Source organism: Cupressus sempervirens, chromosome 9 (assembly GCF_028749045.1).
Source record: "Cupressus sempervirens isolate cs-2001-9-10 chromosome 9, ASM2874904v1, whole genome shotgun sequence".
In the NCBI taxonomy this organism is placed as follows: Eukaryota; Viridiplantae; Streptophyta; class Pinopsida; order Cupressales; family Cupressaceae; genus Cupressus; species Cupressus sempervirens.
This window is the reverse complement of record NC_143126.1, coordinates 787,523,773-787,549,710: the sequence shown is the minus strand read 5'-3', so window position 1 is coordinate 787,549,710 and position 25,938 is coordinate 787,523,773. Positions and strand designations below refer to the sequence as shown.

The following is a 25,938-nucleotide window of genomic DNA, read 5'->3' as shown; positions in this document are numbered from 1 at the left end:
ACATTATATTATATTAAAGAAATCAATCATGTGCTCAAGTTATGCTTCTAAAACACTACATATATAAGATTTTCATCAAGTTATGCTAGTTTAGAAAAAAATTATTATCATCAAGATTTCTTCAAAAATGTCTTATATCATTCATCGTGACTGCTACTAGCACCACATATCCTTCTCGAGGCACCTATTTTCAGGTAACCCTAACCCACACAAAAAAATTTAGGATTTGATGAAAATAGATACCTCAAGAAAGATTACTCTCTACATATTATGGATATAACCCCATGTTCCCATTTGGTTGTGTGTTTAAATTTAAGTAGCCAGAGTGTTCTCATGTCATTTTTCAGTTGTGTGAAAAGGATAATTTGGAATCTCACTACTTTGTGGTGCAACCACTGCTTAAAATATAAAATTAAGCATTGAATAATGTGGGGGTTGAATCAAGCTGTTGTTGCTTATTGAGAAATGTGATGTGACTCCACAAAACATTTTTCCTCTCCTTTATTGCCTCTTATTTTTCCTCAAAATATTTTTTCATTATTTAAATTTCATTTAAACTATCTTTTTCGATGGCTGCTAAGAAATAAGCAACAAATATTAACACACACAGGGCCATCAACTCCACAAAATGCTCTTAAAAATGTTGAGCAGCAGCTGAAAATAAGCGAAGCAAGGGACCTATTGTAAGTGTATATAAGCTAGTGCTTGGAAAAATGGCATGACTGGAAAGTGCAAGTGTCAACAATAAATTTACTTTTGTTTTGTCCAATCTTTTTGTTGAAATTAGCTTATATATTGGTTGTTTTGAATATTTATGGGTGTCCATTCAAACTAATATAAGCTAATAGATGCAAAGAAATTCTAAAACAAAATTAGATATTAAAGCGTATGTTTTTGAATTATAGAAAAATATGTAATACAAATATTTTATATATTCATTAATTTGTATTCGAGTAGTGTACATATGATCAATAATAATTTTAGACCTTTTTATATCTAAAAATTGTCTAATCGCATGAATTCATAATTTGTAAAGTTTTATAAATTAGTCCTTTCCTTAAGGAGGAAAAGAAGAAAAGAGATCAAAGTGATGAGGACAAGAAAAGGGTAGAGAGAAGGAAGAAGAAAAGGAAGGGAAGGAAGATGAGAATGAGAAGGTAGAGAAAGGGGAGGAGAAGGGCAAAAAAGGAAAATATATAGAGACAAATGGGGGGAGGAAGGAGCAGCAGCAAGAGGAATAAGTGTAGCACTACAAAGAGAAGGAAAAGAAGAAGAATACGAAGAATGAGAAGGCAAAAACAAAGGAATAAGAGTAGCACTAAAAAGAGAAGGAAAAGAAGAACAAGAATACGAAGAATAAGAAGGCAAAAACAAAGGTGAGGGCAAAGGCAGAATTCAATTGTTTTGTATATATAAGAGAAGCACTAAAAGGAGAAAGAAAAAAAGAACAAGAATTAGAAGGCAACAGCAAGGGCGAAGGCGGATTTTAATTGTTTTGCATAAATGGATTTCACCATATTTCTTCCTATGCTAAAAATTTGTTAATTCACATCTCCTTGTGTTCGCATCAAAATGGCACTACCACATATTTTACAATCAGCATAACCTACGTTCAGAATATGAATGACATAATACAATATTAATTCAATCTTAAAAAGTTGAAATGAATGAATGACATAATATAATATTAATTCAATCTTAAAAAGGTGAATGAATAATCTGACTAGACGCCCCTCCCCTCATGCACAAAGTTGATAACCTTCAAGAACGAAGCTAGCTTTTGGTAATTGAACAACTTGCAATAGTTACATCCACGTAATCAAGAATTGAATGGTTAAGCTAAGCCCAAATATAATATTAACCACCTTTTAAACATGTATGCTACATAGCCAATGTTTATGCAGCCATCATACTTTACTTTTACAAAGGAAACTTCAAAAAAAGCGAGGAAATTTTTAAAAAGAAAATACTAAGCCCCTCCTTGGCAACATTAAAGAATCTGATGACTGCATAGACGTTGCCTGCCACATTCTAGGTACAAGATATCGCAACGATTCAAAAGGTATACCTCATTGTGATTTTCAATAGGACCCCCAAGACTGATGTTTCGAACACTGAAATCTATACACTTCAGTTGCTCGAGGCAATAATAACATCATATCTAAAGCACAGAGACAATAAATCACTTCTAGTTTCGAAAACTGATGTAAAAAATTTACTATGCTCAAACATCAATAATTACACGGTATTCACATAACTCCAACTTTGACTTCAAATATATTATTTAGGCATCATCATGGTAAAATCTACTCATTACTCAAATGGACTGTGCGTGCTCGTTCAAGCCATGCAGCTAGAAACCTTATTCCCTCGGTATGACCACAAGTCTTGACTGTTATAACATGAAGGCCAAGATCATTTATATTTACCGTCTTGGCCTTGGTCAAGGTGAGATACATTGCTCCCATGTGAAACCCCGCTTACTTCCTAATGATTTTATCCTCGATATAAAAACATGCAAATGTGTCCAACTTAACCCAATTTTCTCTACTTATAAGATTCTTCAAGTCCTCAATTTGTGAGATAATTATGCTATAGAGGAAGCTTTGGCAAATTCGGTTGCAAGCACTGTTCACGTATACTGAACAATTCATAATCACCCCACAAAACACACCTGAGCCTCCACCCTACTTCTTTATTTTTCAAGATAAACAAATATTCCTTGAAGAAAGTATAAAATTTTATCTTTAGGAGACATGACACTCGGACAAATTTTTTTTAAAAATGAAGTCGGACTACCGAAGCACCCGCACACTTTTGAAGGGCACTCGTGTTCATAGCAGTCAACTCTTATATGAATATTAAGCCAACCATATGTAAAACTATATGTTACAACTTGAGCTAAATATAAATTATAGCTGAAAACATGTTCAACCATTATCCAAAATCAAGCTAACCTGATCAACATACGTTCAAATACTAGCGTCCCTTTAAAAAAACCGGCCACGTAGGCCTCAAGCTTATATCATAACATAAACAGGAAATAAAATGAATATCAGATCATTAAGACAAAGCAGTGATAGAAGAGTCCAATCAATCACCGCCAGGCAGACAGGTCTGCCTGTAACAGTTTTCATATTTGGCTCACCGGACCAACTTGAGAAAGACGGTCAAAGCGGTTGTCACTCGCCTAATATCATGCGGAACCGATTTGTAAATTCGGATCAATTGCATAATCCCCTGTTTCCTGTTAACACCATTCTACTCTAATGCTTTCTTCCGCTGCCAAGAATTCTGATTATGAACGTAACCTCCAATTTTTTTTTATTATTATTATTATATTTCGGTTTGCCATTTTACATTCACCACTTATTTTGACAGCTTTCATTCTGTAAACATGCAAATATATATATATATATATGCCTCAGTTGCAGGTTAATCGGTTAATTGCCATCGAAACGGTCTCATAATATTTTATTACATGATAAGTGCAACAAATTCTCACTTCAAAGTCCTCGATGCTATATTTTTCAACTTGTTTGATACATTAATCTCCGACTCAAAATCCATGGCTGCAATATAACCCAATTTGTAGGTGACGCCATGTAATAGGCTCATAAAAGACAATTTTTAATAGTTAAAGAGCATTTTGGCAATCCTAATGGCTCCCCCGCTTTTTTTTGGTTGGTCAAACACACTAATTTCAATTAGAAGGTATTAGCGTGCATCTGGCTAGTCGGAGATAAAAAAAAAGCATGCACAAAAAAGCCAATTGCTTTAAAACAGTACAGAACTAGAAGGGAATCCATAGACCAGAGCCTTGCTCAGGATACCAACTATGATTACAATTCCAACTATCACGCACCTATAAGAGATTCCACAAGAAAACATGCAACTTCCAACGTTGTTAATTGGCATCCGGTTTAGCTTTACAGTTAATAGATAGTCCCTCCTAACTCACAGTTCGGTCAAGTTTTAAGCAAAAGTAATTTCTATACCGTTAGCTAAAAAAGCTATTGCCTTCTCAATTTTCATGGACCTCACATGCTACAGTGAATAATTGGTTTAGAATGCAACGATACCCAATAAAGCAATCCGTATTTTGCCTGTATTCTGATGAGGACTAAACCTCACTTTATTATTCATGATTAAATAACAAATGGAGAATTGAAGACCTTCACTGCACAATAACACATGGTGACAGATTTCTCAAGCAAGCATATGCAAGGGCACCAGCAGAAACACTCAAGCCTCACATAAAAGAATTAAGCATTGCACAGCTTATGGGGTAAAAATACATCAATTGCTAACTTTCTTTCCTAGACCTAATTGCAATTTAACTTAGATCAATTCCAGAAATAATGCTTCTTGTTTGTTGTTAAGTCCCAAATCACTTAAAGAAGATCCTTGCTCTCCATCAGTAAATGCACGCCTAGGATATTGCCTCACCTGTACAAGTAATACAATTACTATCAATTAAGCACAGAAATGTGGACAAAAATAGAAAACAGTTAAAAAGTGGAAATCAACTATTGTATCTCATGAGAACAATCATAGGAAGCTCAATCTGTGCCTTCAGGAAAAACCATCATTATATTATCACTAGAAACTTGATTTATGTGAAACAAGAAAAAGTGAAGTGAAAATTAGCTATTGTATCTCATGAAAACAAACATTGTAGGCAGCTTAAGGTGCATCTATCAAAAAAAGCCATAACAGTTCTCCTCAAGCAAGCCAGTAGCGATACCACAGCATCCGAACATTCAACCATTGTTCATAACCAAGATAATACTCAAATTGGGAGATTAATGTCTCAACCAGCAATATTTAGTTAATAAAATGTGTTCAAAATGGTGTTTTCAGTTGCATTACCAGTCTATAGGCACCAGGGCTGACACCACCGCCTACATCAATAAAATCAAAAAGGGACTGCACAAAATATAATACATATTAATGGATTGATTTATAATATAAAAAAAAGAGAAATGACCTTGCAAAAACTAAAAACATCTTCTTGATATTAAGTTCAAATCTTCTTCAACACAAAAAGAGCAGATTTTAATAAATACTACCTGAAGCCTATCAGTCTTCAAAAAACGACGACCGCGACGACTGCCATCAGGCATTCTTACAAGAAGAGTGACAGCATTTTCATCTTCCACCAATGGTTCGGGAGGCAGCGCAGCTTTTTTGGCTTCAAGTTTTCTAACAGATTCCTGTATTTAAAACGTACAGCAATAAAACAGCTGAGTTGCTTATTGACCAAAACAAATCCAATCTCAAGCAATTAGTTAATCTAACCTAGCAGTAGCACATTAACCATTTCAATATTAGTAGACGACAAATAAATTGTACTCAACCATGATACATGGGCTGATTTTTAATAAAACATGCCTCAAACATGAAGCTACTGGCTGAAGTATAACATATAAAAAATAAAATTAAAATCTAAACTATGATGTTGCCAGAGAGAGAGAGAGTCCAAATCACCAAAAAAGGGGGCATAACTCAGTTATATCTTTATATTTTACCACACAAGAAGCATTGTGAGTAAATTAAACCTGGTTTTTGCCACTATTTTTCGTCCACATTAAAAGAAAAAAACTTAAAAAGTGATAAAAAATTATGTTCTACAGTCTTCAATGGACAGATACAGTGGGACCAGTTAAAAGCTGGAAAAGAATAGATATATCTTTTAAAATCTCAAGTTTCAACATTCATATTACCAAACAAGAAACGGTTAGTGGTTGCCAAATATTATATCTGTATAGCAGATTGGTCCAATACAAACTTGCCATTCACTGTTTCATAGCTCCAATATAAAGAGATGCAGCAATCACAATGACAATTTGGATATTCTCTATAGCAGTTGGCTTCTCTGACTCCAATTTCCATCTACCGAAGGTTTCTCCTCCTTTCTCTTGTGGCTGCCCATATATGATCAGGCTGCCTAGCTCAAGACTTCTAAATGACCCGCACCTAGGACATGTGGAGGCACCACGGAACCTGAAAGGCAATAGCTTTGAGACATCGAAATTCATGCAAATCAGCCCCACCCAGTACGGATTACGATCTTTTCAATGGGCATTGTGGGACCGATTTCAAGACAAGATTTCTGACAGGTGGCAAACAAAGATTGTTTGCTGTGAGGTAAAATTAGTCTTTGTAGGCTACCTTCTAATGATTGGTATTCCGTTGGAAAAAATGCAGCCGGCACCCATGCCAAATTAATAATTAAAAATTCTCAAAATGAAGCCGGATATAGCTATTGTGATAACTAAATGATCATGGGGAAACAGGAGTTGGATCTATAAAACCATTTGTAATGTAAAAATAGAGTTGGAAGAGTTCCAAGAAATAAGTAGAAATAAGTACATTAGTGGAGCTTAGAAGATAGTTTTGATAGCAGAACTCTAAAATTTCCAGCAGAAAGAGCCCATTGTTCATCATTTGAAATGTTTTATGTAACATTTGTACTTTCCGGCTTGATTTTCAGCCTTAACAAGTTTGCTTTTAATAAAACATGGAGCTTGTACCTCCGCTGCCTTTCTTATTTTATATATCAAAGTCTTATTTGCTGAATTCTCTGTCTGATCCAGTTTACTTATGTCGGTCTCTCTGTCTTGCACTAATCCTGAGAAACAATGAAACATGTAGTCTTTTTACTCTTCCATTGTCCTTTAGAATGAAGGATGAATTGTACCGATTGTAGCTAATTCCTCAATATGGTTAACTATTGTAAAATCGACAAGGTATGAGCTTTCAATATTTTTGTCTTGATAAAAGAAACACCCTGGGGTGTCTGTTGTTTGGTTCCATTCAAAAATAGTCATCCTGTATCATGTCTTTCTTTTCAAAAAGTCATACATCCCTCAAGAAGATATGTGCCTTTAGTCAGATCCCTATAAACACTTCCCACAGTCAAGATTTGATTATGTTCTCCTTTCCAACAGAGTCTATGGTACATTGTATCTATTTCTAGAAAGGTGATATATCCCTGATTCTAAAGAATTAAAGGTTCTGTGAAAGCTATGTAAGAGGTTTTTAAAGTGTTGTATAAGCTTTGTATTGGCAAATTGCCACTAGGCTATAGCTTCTATTTTGTTTAAGTGTCTTTCATTTCCAAAACCCCAAAGAATAAAATGTTGGCTTCTAAAATCCCAAAGCTCATTTCATAGGGTGCATTGAGTGCAACTCCTGTGAATATTCCCGACTGCTGCTATATAGGCATGATATTCTTAGGGATCAACAGTCAACCTCATGCAAACATGATACAAGAATTTAGTATTATGAATTACAGAGATTTCATAGCAATGAATCTCATCACATTATAGCACATTGAATGCAGGTGTCATTTGTTATATTGAGTCAATCATCAATATAGGTTGCAAGTAAATGGCAAGTATCTTTTGAAAGACAGACAAAGTGTATTTTTTGTTTGGGGACAGCTGGACATCCCCAACAATGGTTCAGGAATGCCTTGGACATACTCCGCCCTCAGGGAACGGCCAAAATTTCTGCAAATGTTCAATCAAATTATGTGACCCCAGGAACATCCTTGGGTTTTTAAAAAAGATGGTGATGAAAAGAGAGCTTTCCCTGCTGTCCTGCCATTGCAGAAGTATCATTGGGAGTGAGGATGCCAACTTCAGAAACAGGAACATGTGCCTGTGTTGCATAAGGAAAAAATGCCAATTCGTGATAAATTGCGCTAAAATGAATTCTGCTTCAAAATCACCCTAGATCTGTTTTCAGTGTCATCTTTATTTACTCCAAAACATAGTGTACACAGAAATCATGTTTTAAAACCTCACAAAATTTCTACTAGATCCTACCATGTCATCTAATGAGATTATATTTACTCTCACAGCGTGGTTACTGAGAGAATAACTCACCCATAGTTACATAGATACCATATTGTACAAACAATAAATCACAAGTCAATTTTGCAGTTGCATACATACCACCTTGCCAAAAACATTTACATGTATTTTCTTGAAAGAATGGAAAAAGCTAGCCAAAAGACATCTCTTAGACAAAATCGTCTGTTCCTGTTTGCAATCTTCACAGATGATAAAACAAAAAACTCTTCTTACAAAATCAGTAAACAATAACAGGATACAACATTCTTTCAATAATAAATGAAACCTGATGGAGTTCTGACCGTAGAATTGTAGATAGTATCATAAATCACAAAACACTTCTTCGTGCCAAACAAAACTCAAATGAGTTCAAAACAAGAAAGATAAATTTCAGAATCAATTTATAAGTTCAAAAATTATATTCTGCTATTTGGTTGCTATCCATACGCACCCTAAGTCACTAAGGTTCAATGAATCTCAAGCATAAATTTGAAATCTAGCAAATTTGATACTTAAATATATAACAATGTAATTCATTAAAATTCACCTGGAAATCTGAAAAATAAAAGTTGGGCAAATTTTTTGTTAAGTATACCCTCAGAAAGCATTGCTTTTAGGTTTTCGGAAAATGTTGTAAGGGTTGTTGGGCTATTTTTACTGTAAAACGCTGCTAGTCATCGATCCAACTACCACAAGAGCAGAGTAGCATTCAGCTGTGGGCCTCTCTCAATGCCATGTGGCGATCTGACCACTACAAAGAGCAGCGTCTAGCTTTTCTGCCATGTGATGTCTCTTAATGCCTTTTATTTCAGTTCTAAGGCCATGTGATGTCTCTTTAATGCCTTTTATTTCAGTTCTAAGGGAGTGATGACTCTTTCAGTGCCGTTTCTTCCACTGTTACGAGTTAGATCCATTGGTCTAGACATGCAAAAAGGCAACAAATTTCTTTTTTGATTTTTTCCCCTTCAGGTTTTTTGATTCAAAAAAAATTATCAAATAATTAGCTTTTATTTTGCATTTGTTTTTAGAAGTTTTTATCTATTTATAAAATTAAGCTTATGTATTTTTATTTTTCAATGATATATGTTCATAGCTCAATGTCTTATTTAAATTAAATTGTTATTATTAAATTTAACATTTATTATAAAAAAACTTCCTATTGTCTTGTTTAAATTTGATATCAAATTTAAATAAATCAAATTATTCTATTTTTAATATTTAATTTATATTTTAAATAATTTATATATAAATTTAACAAATTAAAAATATTTAAATTAAGTTTAACAAATTAAAAGATTTAATTTCTTTAAATTGAGTTTTTATTAAATTAATATTGTTTTATTTTATTTTATATTTAAAAATTTAATCTGTTAAAATTTAAATAAATTAATTTATATACAGCCAATTTAATGTCGAATTTTAAAATCTCTCCTCCTTAACCTTCATATGAATTTTATTGTTGCTAGACTGAAACACAAACTTGAATCTTGTGACTTAAGTACACAGAAAAGTGTGGAAAACATCAAATTACCTCTTCCTCCCACAATCTTCTGAGTTCCTCCTCTTTTTTGCGCTTCTCTTCAGCTGCAGCAGCTTCTCTTGCTACCTGCTCTTCTACACGCCGAGCCTCAGCTTTCTCCTGATCTGCTTGTAAAGATGCAAGGAGCTCCTCATCCTGTATAATGAGATTAATTTAGCTTCTCAGGTATCACATCTGATATTTCAATGTTCTAGATCAACATTACTAAAATAAATATTGGATTACTTGCTGTTCACGAATCAATCTCTGTGCTTCCAAGGTTGGAGAAGGCGGCCGAGGAGCTGGTCTCCTGTAAGGCTCAGCAACTCCAATATTAGGATATGAAAATTGATAGGCAGATTCATGTGGAATCCCACCAAAGAGTGCAGCCTCGAGCATAACAGCTTCATCATGTTCTTGAGAAGATATTCCTCCCCACTGCAACCAAACAAACGGACAAAAACATTAGAAATTGCATATTTATCTCAACTCAGACAGGAACTTCTAGTGGAGCACAAAAGCTGCAGATACACAGCCCTAATTTACACTTTCAACTTCCTTCAAGTTCAAACAGCACTCTCAGCTCACCTCATGAAAGGGATCACCGTTAAGCTGAGGTGCGCTGGCAATGCTCTGAGACCCTGGGCTAGATACTGGACCATCTAATTCCTGACCTATTTCTGGTGCAGTTTCTGCAGCACCCGACGAAGAGCGCCTCATTGATCTGCGCCTAAGCAATGGCAATTCCTCCGGTTCTTCATTCTCCTCCAGGGGACCAGCATCAAATATGTCAGCACTCTTATGTTTCCTTTCTGCGTCTCCTTCCAATTTTGACTGACTAGATGTACCAACATTGGTTGAATCAGCCAAATCTATTCCACCTTCACGTTCACGCCGTGCCTTTTCTAGCTCTGCTGTCTAATCCTCAATAGCATCAACCTAAATCAATATGAATGGCCAGAAAATTTATATGTATACAAAAAAAATCTCAACATAAATACCTTCAAGGACAATGATAATGCCCTTTCAAATTCATCATCCTCTAATCTGGGAGTGCTCTGTTCGACTCGAGCACCAATTTGATCCTACAAGATAACCAAAGAAGATCCTATCTTCTGAATATACACAAACCAGTATACATAGCATTATCACAAGAGCCAATCCTTTAGCAGTTCCTTCACCAAAGGAAAATAGCATGGTCAACAATTACAAAAAAACGTACTTCATTTATGCCCTGCTGCTGCTTCCTGGTAGCTTCCTCTGCTTCCCTTCTTGATGCTTCAATTACAGCTTGCAGCATTTCTTCTTCTATATCATTGCCTTCATCATTAGAGGCCATGGGTTCTTCCGTAACCTGTGGGGCACTTGGCCTAAAGTCTCTTCCATAAGGATATCTACTAGATTGATGATTCCCTCCCAGTGCATTTGGGATTTCTCTAAAGATGGATGATGCAGTACTTGGATGGTCATCGTCATCCAATATCACTGTCCCTCTAATTTCTGCACCCTGTGTATTAACACTAGCAGGTAACTCCTCAATGACAGGCACAGAATTGCGGTCTACTATTTGGTCCTGCTCATCATTTGACTCAATTGGAATGCTTCTAACATTTCTTGGCTGAGAAACAAATGGTTCAAAATTCCTAAAAGGCATTCGACCAAGCCGTGTGTGTGGGAGACTAAACGGATTTATATTTGCCAAAGGATCAAAAGGGTCACGTATTTCTGCACTATCATCCACATCCATCCAATCAGGTTGGTGAGTCTCAATGTGTTCTGGTCTGGACCTGTAAACCAAAATTGGACAATTAGCTATAGATCAATGAAGAAACTATATACTGAATCTCACACAACAATGTGACGTAAACTGAAGCACCTTCCTAGAAGTCAAATGACCGAATTATATCTCAAAGATTGAAAAAATGAAAAACAAACAGCTAAACAAAAATTACATACAAAACATTGTCCCCTTCAGTAAAATAAGCATTCACAGCTTCATTAAGATCTCCACCATGCACCTGGAAGTAAATTAATAACTGTATCAGTAACTCTGTGACAAAAAGGAAAAAATATGGGAAAGGATAATAGCAATCCCTCCACAATCTTACTCAGCTTATAGCAATGCAGGATAGAGAAGCCTGCTGCAAGATATTCTTATATGGTTACCCAGGGGACACATGATTCTAAAGGTTATATTTCATGTTAGGTAAAATGGGTGAATTTCACAACTTCTCTTCATCCTAAGAACCAGTGTACAAATGTTTGCTAACAAATTTAATGATAAGATATTATCAATATATGCTAGTACTTTGAGATGAATGAAATTAAACAATAAAATGCCAATTAAAAACAATTTGAAACAGAAACAATAAAGCAAATTAACACTACATTATGTATGCTAGTTCGGCCTTAGCAATGGGTTGTCACTAAAAAAACTGAAGGTATCTTTCATATCAGCAGTGCTAATTCATCTATGAAAATAATGAGAAAAAGCAAAAAACTGAATTTAAGAAATACGGGGAAAATCTGGAATCTGCAGGTTTATCAAATTAATGATGTATTTATATGCCACATGCACCACAACTAAGTTTATACTGTTTCGTATAACTCAATGAAATAGAACATTAAAACCACTCAAAAAATGAACTTCTACAGTGGAAAAAGTAACAGTAAACCTCTATAGTAAAAAAAACAAAGCAAGCAACCTTCTGGGTGCACACTAATATCAGAACCAAGCTTCTATGTCCAAAAGGCAAACAACTTATAAACGAGTAGGGCAGATGGCAGAAGGTAGTAATGCCTCACAAAAAGAAAGCTTCCACAGTGACAAAACAAAAAAGCGAACCTTCTAGGTCCATACCAGAAAAATCTTTGTGAAAGATACATTTCAAATCAGAACCTCTATAGTGAAAAAAAAAAAAAAGCAACATTCTGGGTGCACACTAATATCAGAACCAAGCTTCCATGTCCAAAAGGAAAACAACTTATAGACGAGTGAGGCAGATGGTAGTAATAACCTCGCAAAAAGAAAACTTCCACAGTGACAAAATAAAAGAGGCAACCTTCTATGTCCATGAAAGATGCATTTCAAATCAGGAATGGAATAAACAGATTAGAATCAAGCTTCCTGTCCAAAAGGGAAGCAAACAACAGATAAGTTTCCAGACCTCAAAGGCAGAAGGTAGTAATACCATTGCAAAGTTATGGCAAAAAAATTCTTGAATTGATACAAATAGACACATGGAAATGAATTTGTTACATGAGAATGAATGCCAAAATTTATGTTCAAGAAGCTGTTTTTCTGGAGATAACTATCCTCTACTTCAAATGCATCATGGCCCTCACTCGAAAGAAGGCTTTTCTGTTTGGCATTTGTTATCTCTCAGGTTCAACCATAGGTGGGGATCCTAATTATATTCCCTAGAGGAAAATGTTTTCTCTCCCGTTCAAGTCCTCTCTTTTTATGCCACGGAAAATTATAACATAAAACTCATGGTTTTATGCACTCCATTTCATTAGTTAACTTTCTTACAGCTTGGAATGGTTCTTTTGGCATCATTACTTGTATCTGCCAGTCACTATTGGAAACCTGCTCTTATGAGATCCATTTAATATGTTTATGTTATCTCTTTTCATAGAGAATGATTTATCAATCCTTCTGTCCAATAAGAATATATTAAAAAAACTATGAGAATTCAATAGTGCAGAGAAGGTGGAACTTAACTATATCATAACGAGCAAACATCGTAAATAGACTTCTGAAGTTGCAAGCCAGAAAAATTAGAAATCATTTAATCTGTGCTTACCTTCATCCAGTGTTTCAAGGGGGAAATGCCCCCACTAGAATATGTTATTTCTTGAAACAGGGACATCTGTTGGCAATTTGGCTAAGAGGGTGTATGAGGATGATATAGAGTTGTCATTTATGACAACATATACCTACTATGAAGAAGGCAAAACATATAATGGAGTTTTGGATAATTGGATTAGAAAATTGTCGTGCAATTCAGGGAAACAGCGAACAGTCTAAGTATTTTATTAGTGCACTTCACAGGATGCACTTCAGCACATGCGCAGTTAAGGAAAGATAAAATGGGTAGTGTAGAACATGTCTGCAAAAGCGCTAAAGATTTGGAGACGCACGGACAGAGCTATGGATATTTTTCCAAGTAAAGGTTATGACAGGCAAAACAGAGCAAATGACAGAGTAAAGGCATTTTGGTTAAGGGGTTGTTTTGATTTACCAAGAAAATGACTTAACAAGGTTGGGACATCCTAAATGATAACCCTCACTTAGCAAAAAGTAATTTCAAGTTTTGGAAAACATGCAAGCTATTGAAGGCCAGCCAATTTAACAGTTTGATATAAAGGAAGATAATTTTGTTTGTAATAAGTGTGGCATTGTATTGTAATGATATAATGTTTGAATGCGCACTTTCTATGATCAGTATTAATGCGAACCTGATAATAGTACAGTACAGTACGACTGCACGATCAGTTTTGTGAAGAGAGCTATAAAGAACAACTCAAATATTGAAGATATCAGCATTGTCAAAAAGGTTTTAGTATCTATACCTTTTGTATACAGATTGAACTATTGTATATGCATGTTTGGGCAGTGGACCCAGCTTGCCACTTATATTGTAATATCAACTCCTAATATGGTTGAGGCTTCTAACAAGGCCTAGTCATCTAACAAGGACAGATACACTGTATGGATGAAATAAACTCCAAATAGAGTCAATATCTTTCACAAGATACTTTTGATTAGTGAATCATTTTGTGAGTACCATCCCCTCTGGGTTTTTCCCTTAGCAGGTTTCCCTAGTTAACAATTAATGGTGTTATGAGTTGCATTGTGTTATGGTTATGTTTACTTTTCAGTTTGATCATATATGCATGTATAAAGATTGTTAATGATCTCCATAGTTGGGCAAGCGTTTGTGGAACACTGATTCACACCCCGTCCCCTCTCTCAGTATTCCCTATTTCTAACAGCATCCTCAAGAATTGGAACATAGGGATCTCTACACCAACCCTTTCCCCTCCCCACTGGCACTAGCAAGAACATCCCTGGAGCTTGGAAACCTTCCTTGGGATCCTCAAAATCCCAAAACTGTGCTCCATGGGGACACACCCCCTGGGTTCTGGACCCACTCCCATCTTTGATACAATACGGGGATACAAGGATATCAGTTTCCCTTACCCCCTTCAAAAAAAAGGAAACATTTTGGAATTTAAAAAAAAATGTCGGGTATGTGTAAACAACTAGGGGTATCATGTTCGGCCTAGTTATCCCTCAACTGTTCCTGAGGCCAGCAAGGAAAGTAATGCACAAAATATGAAAAGAAAATCATTTTTTTCAAATGCCTCTTTGGTCTGGTCATCCCCATGTGGTCATTAAAGGCTATTAAATATTAGAAACCCTAATACAAAGTGTAAAACAACTAAAAAGGCTTTTTTTTGCATTACTATAGAGGAGAAAAGAGCAGCTTTTAAAGGAGGACCAGCTTGTGAGGGAGTGAGCATCAGTTACAGGAGGAGGCTTTGGCATCAATCTTCTTTATTAGAGATATATTTTCCATTTTGCATTTGCTTTTGGCTATTTCCTTTAGATTTTTTCAAGTTTTTAAACACGAGAGCATTGTAAACTTACTCTTTTTATTTTTGAGCTTGTAGCTCTACTTAACATTCTAAAACTATTAAAATCATGAGCAGCAGTGGGAGTGATGGGAGTGATGGCACTATGGAAGTGAAATAGACCTAGTAGTATGGCAGCCATTAAGAAGTCTTCAAGCACTGTGAAAGTAATAGAGCCAGCAATCTCTAACTGATTTGATTTCCCTTCCAAAATCCTCAAAGACTTTGCAAAAGGCCTAGTCAATGCCAAAAAACTTTTCTCCTACAATTTGCTACAAGAATTGATAAAGATTAGGAAAAATAAACTCGGGGTGGTAGGGTATGGGAGTGCAATTTGTGCCACAAACATTACACTGGCATTAGAGTTTGTTGCCATCTTTTGCAAATAAGTGGTCAGGGTGTGAAAGGTTCCAAGAAAATAACATAAGTGGAAAAACATGATGCAACTAGATTGCACAGTGGGGGGGATCATTGAGTGAAGGGACTTCAATAAAGAATTTGCACGTTAATATGTCAATGACTACAAGATCCATGGATAATGCTTCTTGTCGAGAAGAAAGTGACACTCCCACTAAATGTAATGTCCCCTTTCCAGCATTCATAGCATGATGTTGTCGTTAGCCTATTTCCCCACCGTCCCGTAGGCTAACTAGGATATTAAAGGGGCTCAGAGGCCATTTGGCCTAGACAGTTTCAATTGCAGGTCTTTCTGAGGGGTTCTGAGGCAACTTTGGGCATACTTACTATTTATAGTAAGTCATCTTGGACATGGCCGGACATTCAGTCACAGTGGTATGTCGATGGTAATTGTTTAAAATCGACAGGAAGACTTATTTATCATTGATAAGATTTGTTATGCATTGATAAAGCCATTTTATAAAGTTAAATTTAAATATTTAACTTTATTAATGCATAGACTATAGTTTGTGGGAAATATTTAAATTAAAAGAGTTCCCTTTATTTTTATAACACATTGGAGACATAAGGTACATAAAGGGAGTTATGATTTATCCCACATTGAGAAAACGAAGGATTGAGCTCTTGTGAGAACACTATAAAAGAAATGGAAGAGCTTTTTTTTTGTATGCTTGGATGAAGATTAATGTTATGTTGCTGGATATCTAATTATTGGGCTTGGAGGACGGAATCCCTCTTTGCTAGCATTCTCTTCGCTGTTGGAAGACACAGTCAGGAGGATCAAGGGTGTTTTCACTTCAGGAAACACATTGGGTTTCATTTGGGGCGTTTGCATAAAGAAATTTACAAGGGTTTGAGGTGCAGATCTGAAGTTAGTTATTGCTATAGTGCCGCATGAAAAGTATTTTGCTACAGTACGGCGTGAACAGTGTTGGTATCAAGTTTACTTGTTTTTCCGGCTGATTAGAAGTTTGGAGGGTTGGCCGACTACATCTGCAAAATACTACGGCAACTAATTCCAGGTTTCTTCTGTCAAATTTTGATATTTTGCATAATAATTGTTGAATACAAGTCTGAATAGTTGTTGCAGCCTTTAAGGCAGCTGTAAGTGCACATCTACATTTAAAAATCACCCTTTATTAGCAGATTGAAAGAGTTTCTAGATTTTTCATATACTATTGAATGTGTGCCAAGTGTTTGTGAAAATGTTATGATGTGTATTATGCATTTTAATGTCACTTCATAGTTGTTCATAAATCTACTCATTGGAAAGCAATTTATTGAGGAAATCAGCTTTATGAGTTTGCATAAAAAGGGTTTGACAAAATTCCTTAAGTTAAATTTCTGCAAGTCAAAGTTCAAATCAGGGGAGGATATTACAGTGGTATCAGAGCTATAAGTCCTGCCATCCTGTGGAGGTCTTATAGGAAATTTGGAACTGGCGGATAGAGGGGAAAGTGTTTGATGAAATGTCAAAACACTAAAATCAGAGCATTTATGTTTGAGCATGCGACAGGGGCCTTATAATTTCCGCAATACCAGAGCAAGACAAAGTAGGAGTTCAGACCTGCAAAGCCAACAGTCTAGTTCATCCGTACAAGGGGGTATAGAATCCAGTCATACACACACAGTGGAGGTATTCTTTGATCAAGACAGCAATATGGGTGACCGAGATGACAGGAATACAAGATTAGGTGGAGGCGGGAATGCCGGTCCAGAGCCTGGAGAGGAAAGATTCTTACAGTTATTAGAGACCTTGGTACAGGGTCAGCGAGTAGCAGAACAAAGGGCACAGGAACAGAATCAGAGATTGGATCTTATGATGCAGATGATGGCTCGTCAAATGGGGTTGAATGCTAACATGGGTGGAGGAAATAATCAGAATGGTAACAATCAGAATGGAAATGATCAGGATGGGACACATAATGGAGATGAACAAGTTGGGAACAATTTCGGTCATGCACCCCAGCGCGCTAGGACAGTGAGTTCAAGGCCCATGATTCCTACATTTCCTCCTAGAGCTCCAGAGCAGCTCGTACCAGAGCCCTAGATTACTGATATAAAGGACCAGTTGAGGAGAGATTGGGAAGCCGGAGGGCCAGATTTTACTGCTGCAATTACCTTTAGGGAGTATATGGATGTGCGGATGAAACATATGCCACATGGACATGACAGGAACCAGAGCTATGAGCTACGGAAGAAAGTAGGGAGACTTGAGTTACCATATTATGATGGCTCAGGAAAGTCTACAGCAAGAGCTTGGGTTCAAAAGCTTGACACATACTTTCAATTGAACCCTATGCCTGAGGAAGAAGCTATTAAGTATGCAGCAATTCATCAAGATGGGTTAGCACACGAGTGGTGGCATCATGGTATGGTCACTATGGGACATGCACACATTACCTCATATGTGGAGTTTACAGAGAGGCTGATTGAACGTTTTGATAGGAAGGATCCAGAACTCCATTTCAAGGAGTTAGCTCAGCTTAAACAGTGGGGATCATTGGAAACATACATTTCAGAGTTTTAGAAACTTGCAGTGTTAGTAACAGATGTATCTGAACGGAGGATACTAGTTCTATTTATGGATGGGTTAGCTGATCCGTTGAGAGGGTGGATTAAAGCTCTCAACCCTCCCACTTTGCAGGAAGCCATTAAGAAAGCTCGTGACATGGATTCCTCTTCATCTTCAAAAAATAAATTCCAGGCAAAGAGTTTCCATTCAAAGAAAGATAAGGACAGGAAACCTTTTCATAGAGAGGTTCAGCCAACTAAGGAGGAAAGTAAGAGGTTGGACAATGAGACACTTAATGATCTCAGGAAGAAGAAGCTTTGTTTTCATTGCAGGGAGCCTTGGGATTTGTCACATAAGTGTCCATTGAAAGCAAAAGCTAAGCAGATGGAGTACTTTTCAGCCGAAGAGTCAGTAGATGGAGATTCAGAGCAGTCATCCGAATCAGATGGAGATGATGATAGTTCTTCACAGGAGAAAGCACGCGGTGATAGCACGATAGCTCAGTTGTCAAGTATACAAGAGGCCGTCACTTTCAGAGTTAGGGGAACCTTGGATGGACAGAGAGTTGTGGCACTCATTGATACAGGGGCGACACATAACTTCATTGATGAGAAGTTTGTGACACGCAGAGGGCTACATACAGAGGAGCATAGGGGATTTAAGGTGATGGTTGCCGATGGCTTCAAAATTGAATGTACCAAAAAAATCTCCCACTTGCAGCTTCGTTTGGGAGATTATGACATGACAGGAGATTTTTTTGTGGTCAACATTGGTGATCAGGATATGGTGCTTGGGATGAACTGGATGAAGTCTCTAGTAGAGTTTACATTTAACCTTGAGAAAATGGAAATGAGGTTTGAGGCAAATGGTAAGAAGATAGTGCTCAGAGGTTTGTCAGATGGGAGACTTTGAGTGGTGTCACTCAAGCGGATGCAGAGTTTCTTTAGACATGATCAGGTGCAATGGGCAGCAGAGTTTAGAGTAATGCCTAAGATGACAGAGCAGCATAAACTAGAGTATCCACCTGATGTACAAAAAATAATAACCAAACATACTAAGGTGTTTGGTGAGATACCTCCAGGGAGACCCCCGGATAGGGGAATCGAGCATGTTATTGAATTAGAGGAAGGGGCTAAGCCAGTTATCATCACACCTTACCGCCATCCGAAGAGATGTAAGGATGAAATAGAAAAGGCAATTAAGGAGTTGATTGACATGGGGCACATACGGCCAAGCAAAAGTCCTTTCGCTTCTTCAGTAGTATTGGTGAAGAAGAAGGATGGTACAATGAGGATGTGCATTGATTATAGGGAGCTAAACAAGAAGACAATCAAGAACCGATACCCTATCCCGCGCATCGATGAGCTTATTGATGAATTGCATGGTGCATGCTACTTCTCCAAGATTGATTTGAGATCCGACTACCATCAGATACGTGTTAGAGAGGTGGATGTGGAGAAGACAGCTTTTAGATGCCACTGTGGACATTTTGAGTTCTTAGTCATGCCCTTTGGGTTGACAAATGCCCCTGCCACTTTCAAGTCCTGTATGAATAGAGTGTTCAGAGATCAGTTGAGGAAGTTTGTGTTGATATTTTTTGATGATATACTGATATACAGCCGTACTTGAGAGGAACATTTGAAGCATATTGATACAGTGCTCAGTATTCTAGAGAGGGAGTCATTATATGCCAAGATGAATAAATGTGAGTTTGGGATGACAGAGTTGCTCTATCTAGGGCATATTATTAGGGCAGGAAGTGTTCGGGTTGACCCAGACAAGATCAGGGCCATTCTGGATTGGCCACCACCGAGGAACACTTCACAACTCAAGGGATTTCTCGGGCTTTGTGGGTTCTACCGCAGATTTGTGAAGGGATTTTCACAGATAGCAGCAACACTTACAGATTTGACACGGAAAGATAGTTTCAAGTGGTCAGAGAGGGCTCAGGATTGTTTTGACAGGTTTAAGGAGCTGATGAGTACATGTCCTGTTTTAGCCATTCCAGATTTCACCAGGCCCTTTGAGCTGCAGTGTGATGCCTCAGGAGAGGGCATAGGAGCTGTTCTCATGCAAGACAAACATCCCATCGCATATGAGAGTAGAAAATTACGAGGTGTGAAGAGAACCTACAGCATCTACGACAAAGAGATGCTAGCAATCATGCACGCGCTAGCTAAGTTCAAGCAGTACTTAGTGGGAAGCCGATTCATAGTAAAAAAAGATCATAATAGCTTGAAACATTTCCTTGGACAGAAGGACCTTAATGACAGGCAACAGAAATGGGTGAGTAAATTACAGGCCTATGATTTCGACATAGCCTATGTCAAAGGGAAGAAAAATATTGTTGCAGATGCTTTATCTAAAAGGCCTCATTTGCTTGTTGTTGGGATAGTCATGGATGATTGGAGAGAGATGATCTTGGCAGAATATGCTAAGGATAGTTGGGCATCTAGCATTATTGAGGGAGCTATTCAAGATAGTCGATACACTGTCATAAATGATCTAATCATCTACAAGGAAAGGATTTATTTAGTACCCGGGTCTGCTATGAAGCAGAAGATTTTGAGGGCATTTCATGATTCACCAATGGCAGGACATCCCGGATTCTTTAAGACATATCGGCAGGTGAGAGAGCGCTTCACTTGGAAAGGACTCAAATCAGAGGTGCTTCAGTTTGTTAGGGAATGCCCTGTGTGTCAGCAGAACAAACAGGAACATTATTTTCCGGGTGGTTTACTACAGCCCCTACCCATACCAGAGAAGAAGTGGGATAGCATTTCCATAGATTTTATCACAGGCCTCCCCAAGGCACAGGGTCGGGATTGTATCTTTGTTGTGGTAGACAGATTGACGAAATTTGCACATTTCTTTGCAATTTCCTCTACATATTCAGCAGCACAAACAGCAGAACTATTTTTTCGAGAGGTATTCAGACTACATGGGATACCACGGAGCATAGTCAGTGACAGAGACAGTAGATTTATGAACCACTTTTGGCAGGAGTTGTTCAGGTTATGTGGAACAGAGCTCACTTCGAGTACCGGCTACCACCCCCAAACTGATGGGCAGACAGAGATAGTGAACAAATGGGTTGAGGGGTACCTTCGAAACTACATTGCAGGAGAGCAGAAGGCTTGGGTGAAGCGGCTACATCTAGGGGAGTACTGCTATAATACCTCTTTCCATATGTCTATTCAAATGTCCCCTTTTATGGCACTGTACGGGTATGATGCTCCTAATTTTTTGGATTTGTTATTTGGGGACAGCAGGGTGCCTAAGGCCAAAGATACTTTGCAGGAGTGCCAGGACATTATGCGATCCTTGAAGGAAAATTTGCAAAAAGCACAAAATCAGTAGAAGCAATATGCTGATCAGCACAGGGTTGAGAGGTCTTTTGAGGTGGGAGATATGGTGTACCTCATGTTACAGCCGTATAGACAATCCTCTCTCAAGAAGAGTGGAGCAGAGAAATTGAAACCACGCTACTATGGACCGTTCAAAGTAATCAAGAGAGTGGGCGAAGTAGCTTATGAGTTGGAGTTGCCTGCAGACAGTAAAGTGCATAATGTGTTCCATGTGTCACGCCTTAAGAAGGCATTGGGTCACAATGTGATGCCTTCAGTAGTATTGCCACCTCTTGATGATGAGGGAAAGCTTATCTTGGTTCCCGAGGCCATACTTGACTCCAGGGAGAGGGTGCTTCGCAGGAGGACTACCAGGGAGTATCTAGTGAAGTGGAGGAACCTACCTATCGAGGATGCTACTTGGGAAAATGAGCAGATATTGCAGCATCCAGAGCTGAAATTGCTTGAGGACAAGCAATTTTGGGAAGGGCGGACTGTAATGTCCCCTTTCCAGCATTCATATCCCCACAGTCCCATAGGCTAACTAGGACATTAAAGGGGCTTAGAGGCCATTTTGCCTAGACAGTTTCAATTGCAGGTCTTTCTGAGGGGTTCTGAGGCAACTTTGGGCATACTTACTATTTATAGTAAGTCATCTTGGACATGGCCGGACATTCAGTCACAGTGGTATGTCAATGGTAATTGTTTAAAATCGACAGGAAGACTTATTTATCATTGATAAGATTTGTTATGCATTGATAAAGCCATTTTATAAAGTTAAATTTAAATATTTAACTTTATTAATGCATAGACTATAGTTTGTGGGAAATATTTAAATTAAAAGAGTTCCCTTTATTTTTATAACACATTGGAGACATAAGGTACATAAAGGGAGTTATGTTTTATCCCACATTGAGAAAACGAAGGATTGAGCTCTTGTGAGAACACTATAAAAGAAATGGAAGAGCTTTTTTTTTGTATGCTTGGATGAAGATTAATGTTATGTTGCTGGATATCTGATTATCGGGCTTGGAGGACGGAATCTCTCTTTGCTAGCATTCTCTTCGCTGTTGGAAGACACAGTCAGGAGGATCAAGGGTGTTTTCACTTCAGGAAACACACTGGGTTTCATTTGGGGCGTTTGCATAAAGAAATTTACAAGGGTTTGAGGTGCAGATATGAAGTTAGTTATTGCTATAGTGCCGCATGAACAGTATTTTGCTACAGTACGGCGTGAACAGTGTTGGTATCAAGTTTACTTGTTTTTCCGGCTGATTAGAAGTTTGGAGGGTTGGCCGACTACATCTGCAAAATACTACGGCAACTAATTCCAGGTTTTTTCTGTCAAATTTTAATATTTTGCATAATAATTGTTGAATACAAGTCTGAATAGTTGTTGCAGCCTTTAAAGCAGCTGTAAGTGCACATCTACATTTAAAAATCACCCTTTATTAGCAGATTGAAAGAGTTTCCAGATTTTTCATATACTATTGAATGTGTGCCAAGTGTTTGTGAAAATGTTATGATGTGTATTATGCATTTTAATGTCACTTCATAGTTGTTCGTAAATCTACTCATTGGAAAGCAATTTATTGAGGAAATCAGCTTTATAAGTTTGCATACAAAGTGTTTGACAATATTCCTTAAGTTAAATTTCTGCAAGTCAAAGTTCAAATCAAGGGAGGATATTAGACTAAAAGAGAAAGGCAAAGAAAACTAAAAGAGAAACTAATGTTGCCAACTTGTTTAATGTACAAGCACAAGAGGTGGCTGAAGCATCTATTGCTAAGTTTATTAATGTTCATCTATACCATTCTCCGTCTCACACTATATCTATGTTGTTGATCCCTCATTTGTTCCACCTAAAGGAACTAAGCTACCTACTACCTTTTTGATATAGAACACTCCAAATTGAGTATTTTGATGGAGGATATGAGACATATATTGCTGAGGAATAGATGCTCCATAATCATGAATGGATAGAAAGGTGTCAAACATCAGCCACTCATCAATCTTATAGTCACTAGCATAGAAAGCTCTAGTTTTCTTAGAACTATAGATTGTTCAAGGAAAAGGAAGGATGCAGCTTTCTAATTTCAGATCTTGAGAGATGCTATAGAAGAGGTTGGACCCTCTAATGTTGTGCAAGTAGTTGCTAATTCAGCAAGAACGTTTTAGTTAGCCAGGTTAAAGGTGGAGGTGCTTATAAGCACTTTTTTGGGACCTGATGTTGGATGCATGCATTGAACAATACCTTGAAGAGCACTGGTCAAATTGACTGGGTGGAAGCATCGTGTCAAAGGCTAAAGATGTGCAAATGTTCATTTACAACCATCACACTTCTCTTGCATTGTTTAGGACACTTTCGAAGAAGACATCCCTCAAGCTCGTGATGACTAGATACGCCAGCTACTTTATTTGTTGGAGAGGATGTTTGAAGTCTTGGAAGGTCAAAAATCCATGGTGATCAATGCAAAATGGGGTAGATGGCATGGGGCAGCACACCGAAGGGAAGAAGTGCGCAGCAAAGAATCATTAATGATAACTGGTGGTCCACACTGAGGTAGGAAAATTAGTGTTGCTGATTTTAAAAAATTATTTCTGATATTGTCATTTGTTGATTATAACTGAAGATGTTTATAACTTGTAACTTGTTTCATACATTTGCTCCTTCATCAAGCTTGTTGTCTGAGCGCTTAGATATGCTAATAATGACTATCCTAATTCAGCAACTATGTGTAAGTTAGCTGGATTAATAGTGGAGATGCTAATAAGCACTTTTCTTGGACCCCATGTTGCATGCATGCATGCATTGAACAATACCTTGAAGACTATTGGTAAAATTCATTAGGTGGAGGCTAGAGAAGTACAAATGTTCATTTCCACTATCACTCTTCTCTTGCATTATTTAGGACACTTTCAAAGAAGGCAATCCTCAAGCCTGCGGAGACTAGATATGTCAGCTACTTCATTTTGTTGGAGAGGATATTTGAGGTCTTGGAAGGTCTACAAATCCATTGTGGTCGTTGCAAAATGTGATAGATGGCATGAGGCAAGCACACTGAAGGGAAGAAGCCTGAAGCAAGCAATCATTGATGATAACTGATGGTCGACAATGAGATAGGAAAATTAGTATTGCTGATTTTATCAATTTATTTCTGATTTTGGCATTTGATCATTACTACTTAAGATGTTTCTAACTTGTAACTTGTTTGCACTTGTAGATACATTTGCTCCTTCATCACGCTTGTTGTGTGGGCGATTAGATGTGCTAATAATGACTCTTGTACCCTTGCGAAGATTTATGAGACATTTGATAGCATGCTTGGGTAGATCAAGCAAGCTATCTATAGCAAGCATCGTGCTTTGGGATTTTATGAGGAGCATCTTGGGCCCATTTTGATACGAGGGTGGAACATTATAAATACCCTACTTCATATGGCAGCCTATGCTCTCAATCCCAAATAATATGCAACAAGACTTGAGAAAAGGGCTCCATATAGTGATGAAGAGGATGAAGAGGATATTCTCAAGTTTTCATTTAAATTTTGAAGAGCAACAATGTAGATCTCTTATCTCTTCATTACTCATTAAAAAAATTGTTTTCAGCTCATGTGAATGATAGCTTCTTGAAGGCCCTTGCATAAAATGTACAACGAAGATGATGCTACTAAGCTTTGTGCTCACTGGCTTCGATTTTCCAATCATTTTAGTCCAACCATTAGCAAATTTGAGGTGACGATGGATTGAGCAACATCAACCCAAAATGACCCTATTGGGTGGGGGATGTGGCATTGTAGGGATGCACTAGAGCTGAGAGTACTAGTTCATCTTCCTTCACAAGTTGTTAATACCTCTATTGCAGAGAGAAATTGGTCCACATATAGTTTCATCTAGTTAGTCAAGAGTAACAACCTTACCTCTAGATGATTGGAGAAGCTAACGGTTGTTCACAATGAATTGCAGTTGCAAGATCATTATACTATAGAGCATCATCAGACCCTAGACTTATGTTGGAATGTCAATCCCCAAATTGAAGAGGATGACACATCTCCAAGATTGGTTGGGGTTTCATTGGTTGAGGAAGACCCACATTCCACCAATGTCTTATATTCTAGTTTTGATGTCAATCTAGATTCCTAGACCTACCATGTGTTATTTATAGAGAGTCATATATTTCCTTGGTTTATGTTGGCAATTATGATTGTTATAGACAGTCAATTATGGACTTCTTATTTATTGTTTAGTAGTTTAGTATTTATATTTTATGTTATTTCATCATTGAAACTTGGAGCCCTTGGGCATTTTTGCTATATGTACAACAAAAGCATTTAAGTTTCATTTATTCACGTATTAATTCACATGTTAAATCTAATTCAAGTATTATGCAATGTATTAAGCCTCTAAAATGTCTATGATGAAGGCTCTATCAATATAATGATATCCATAGTTAAAATTGCTCTCCATTTATAAAAAATCCTTTCTTTTTTAATAGCCGCCCCCTACCATCCTCTAAAATTGACCCTAGAGAGCCATCGTACCAAAAACATGCCCTGTTGTCCCTTGTCCTTTTCCCTGAAACTTTGTGGAGCATATCCCCAAAATCACCAGTCATCTCCCAAAAATGTCTAAAACATC

At 37.3% G+C, this 25,938-nt stretch overlaps 1 protein-coding gene across 1 annotated transcript in view; it reads right to left on the bottom strand.

Moving 5' to 3' along the window:
• Window positions 1-4,000: 4,000 nt before the first annotated feature.
• Window positions 4,001-25,938, bottom strand: part of LOC149541078 (plant UBX domain-containing protein 8-like) — a 32,612-nt gene continuing 10,674 nt past the window's right edge. The window contains exons 2-10 of the mRNA XM_089802071.1: window positions 11,338-11,399; window positions 10,604-11,168; window positions 10,383-10,466; window positions 9,970-10,299; window positions 9,628-9,819; window positions 9,394-9,537; window positions 5,073-5,216; window positions 4,873-4,929; window positions 4,001-4,449 (exon numbers count right to left, since the gene is read on the bottom strand). Coding sequence (XP_089658197.1) covers window positions 4,342-4,449; window positions 4,873-4,929; window positions 5,073-5,216; window positions 9,394-9,537; window positions 9,628-9,819; window positions 9,970-10,299; window positions 10,383-10,466; window positions 10,604-11,168; window positions 11,338-11,399 — 1,686 coding nt within the window. The 3' untranslated portion in view covers window positions 4,001-4,341. The remainder of the gene's footprint in view (window positions 4,450-4,872; window positions 4,930-5,072; window positions 5,217-9,393; window positions 9,538-9,627; window positions 9,820-9,969; window positions 10,300-10,382; window positions 10,467-10,603; window positions 11,169-11,337; window positions 11,400-25,938) is intronic.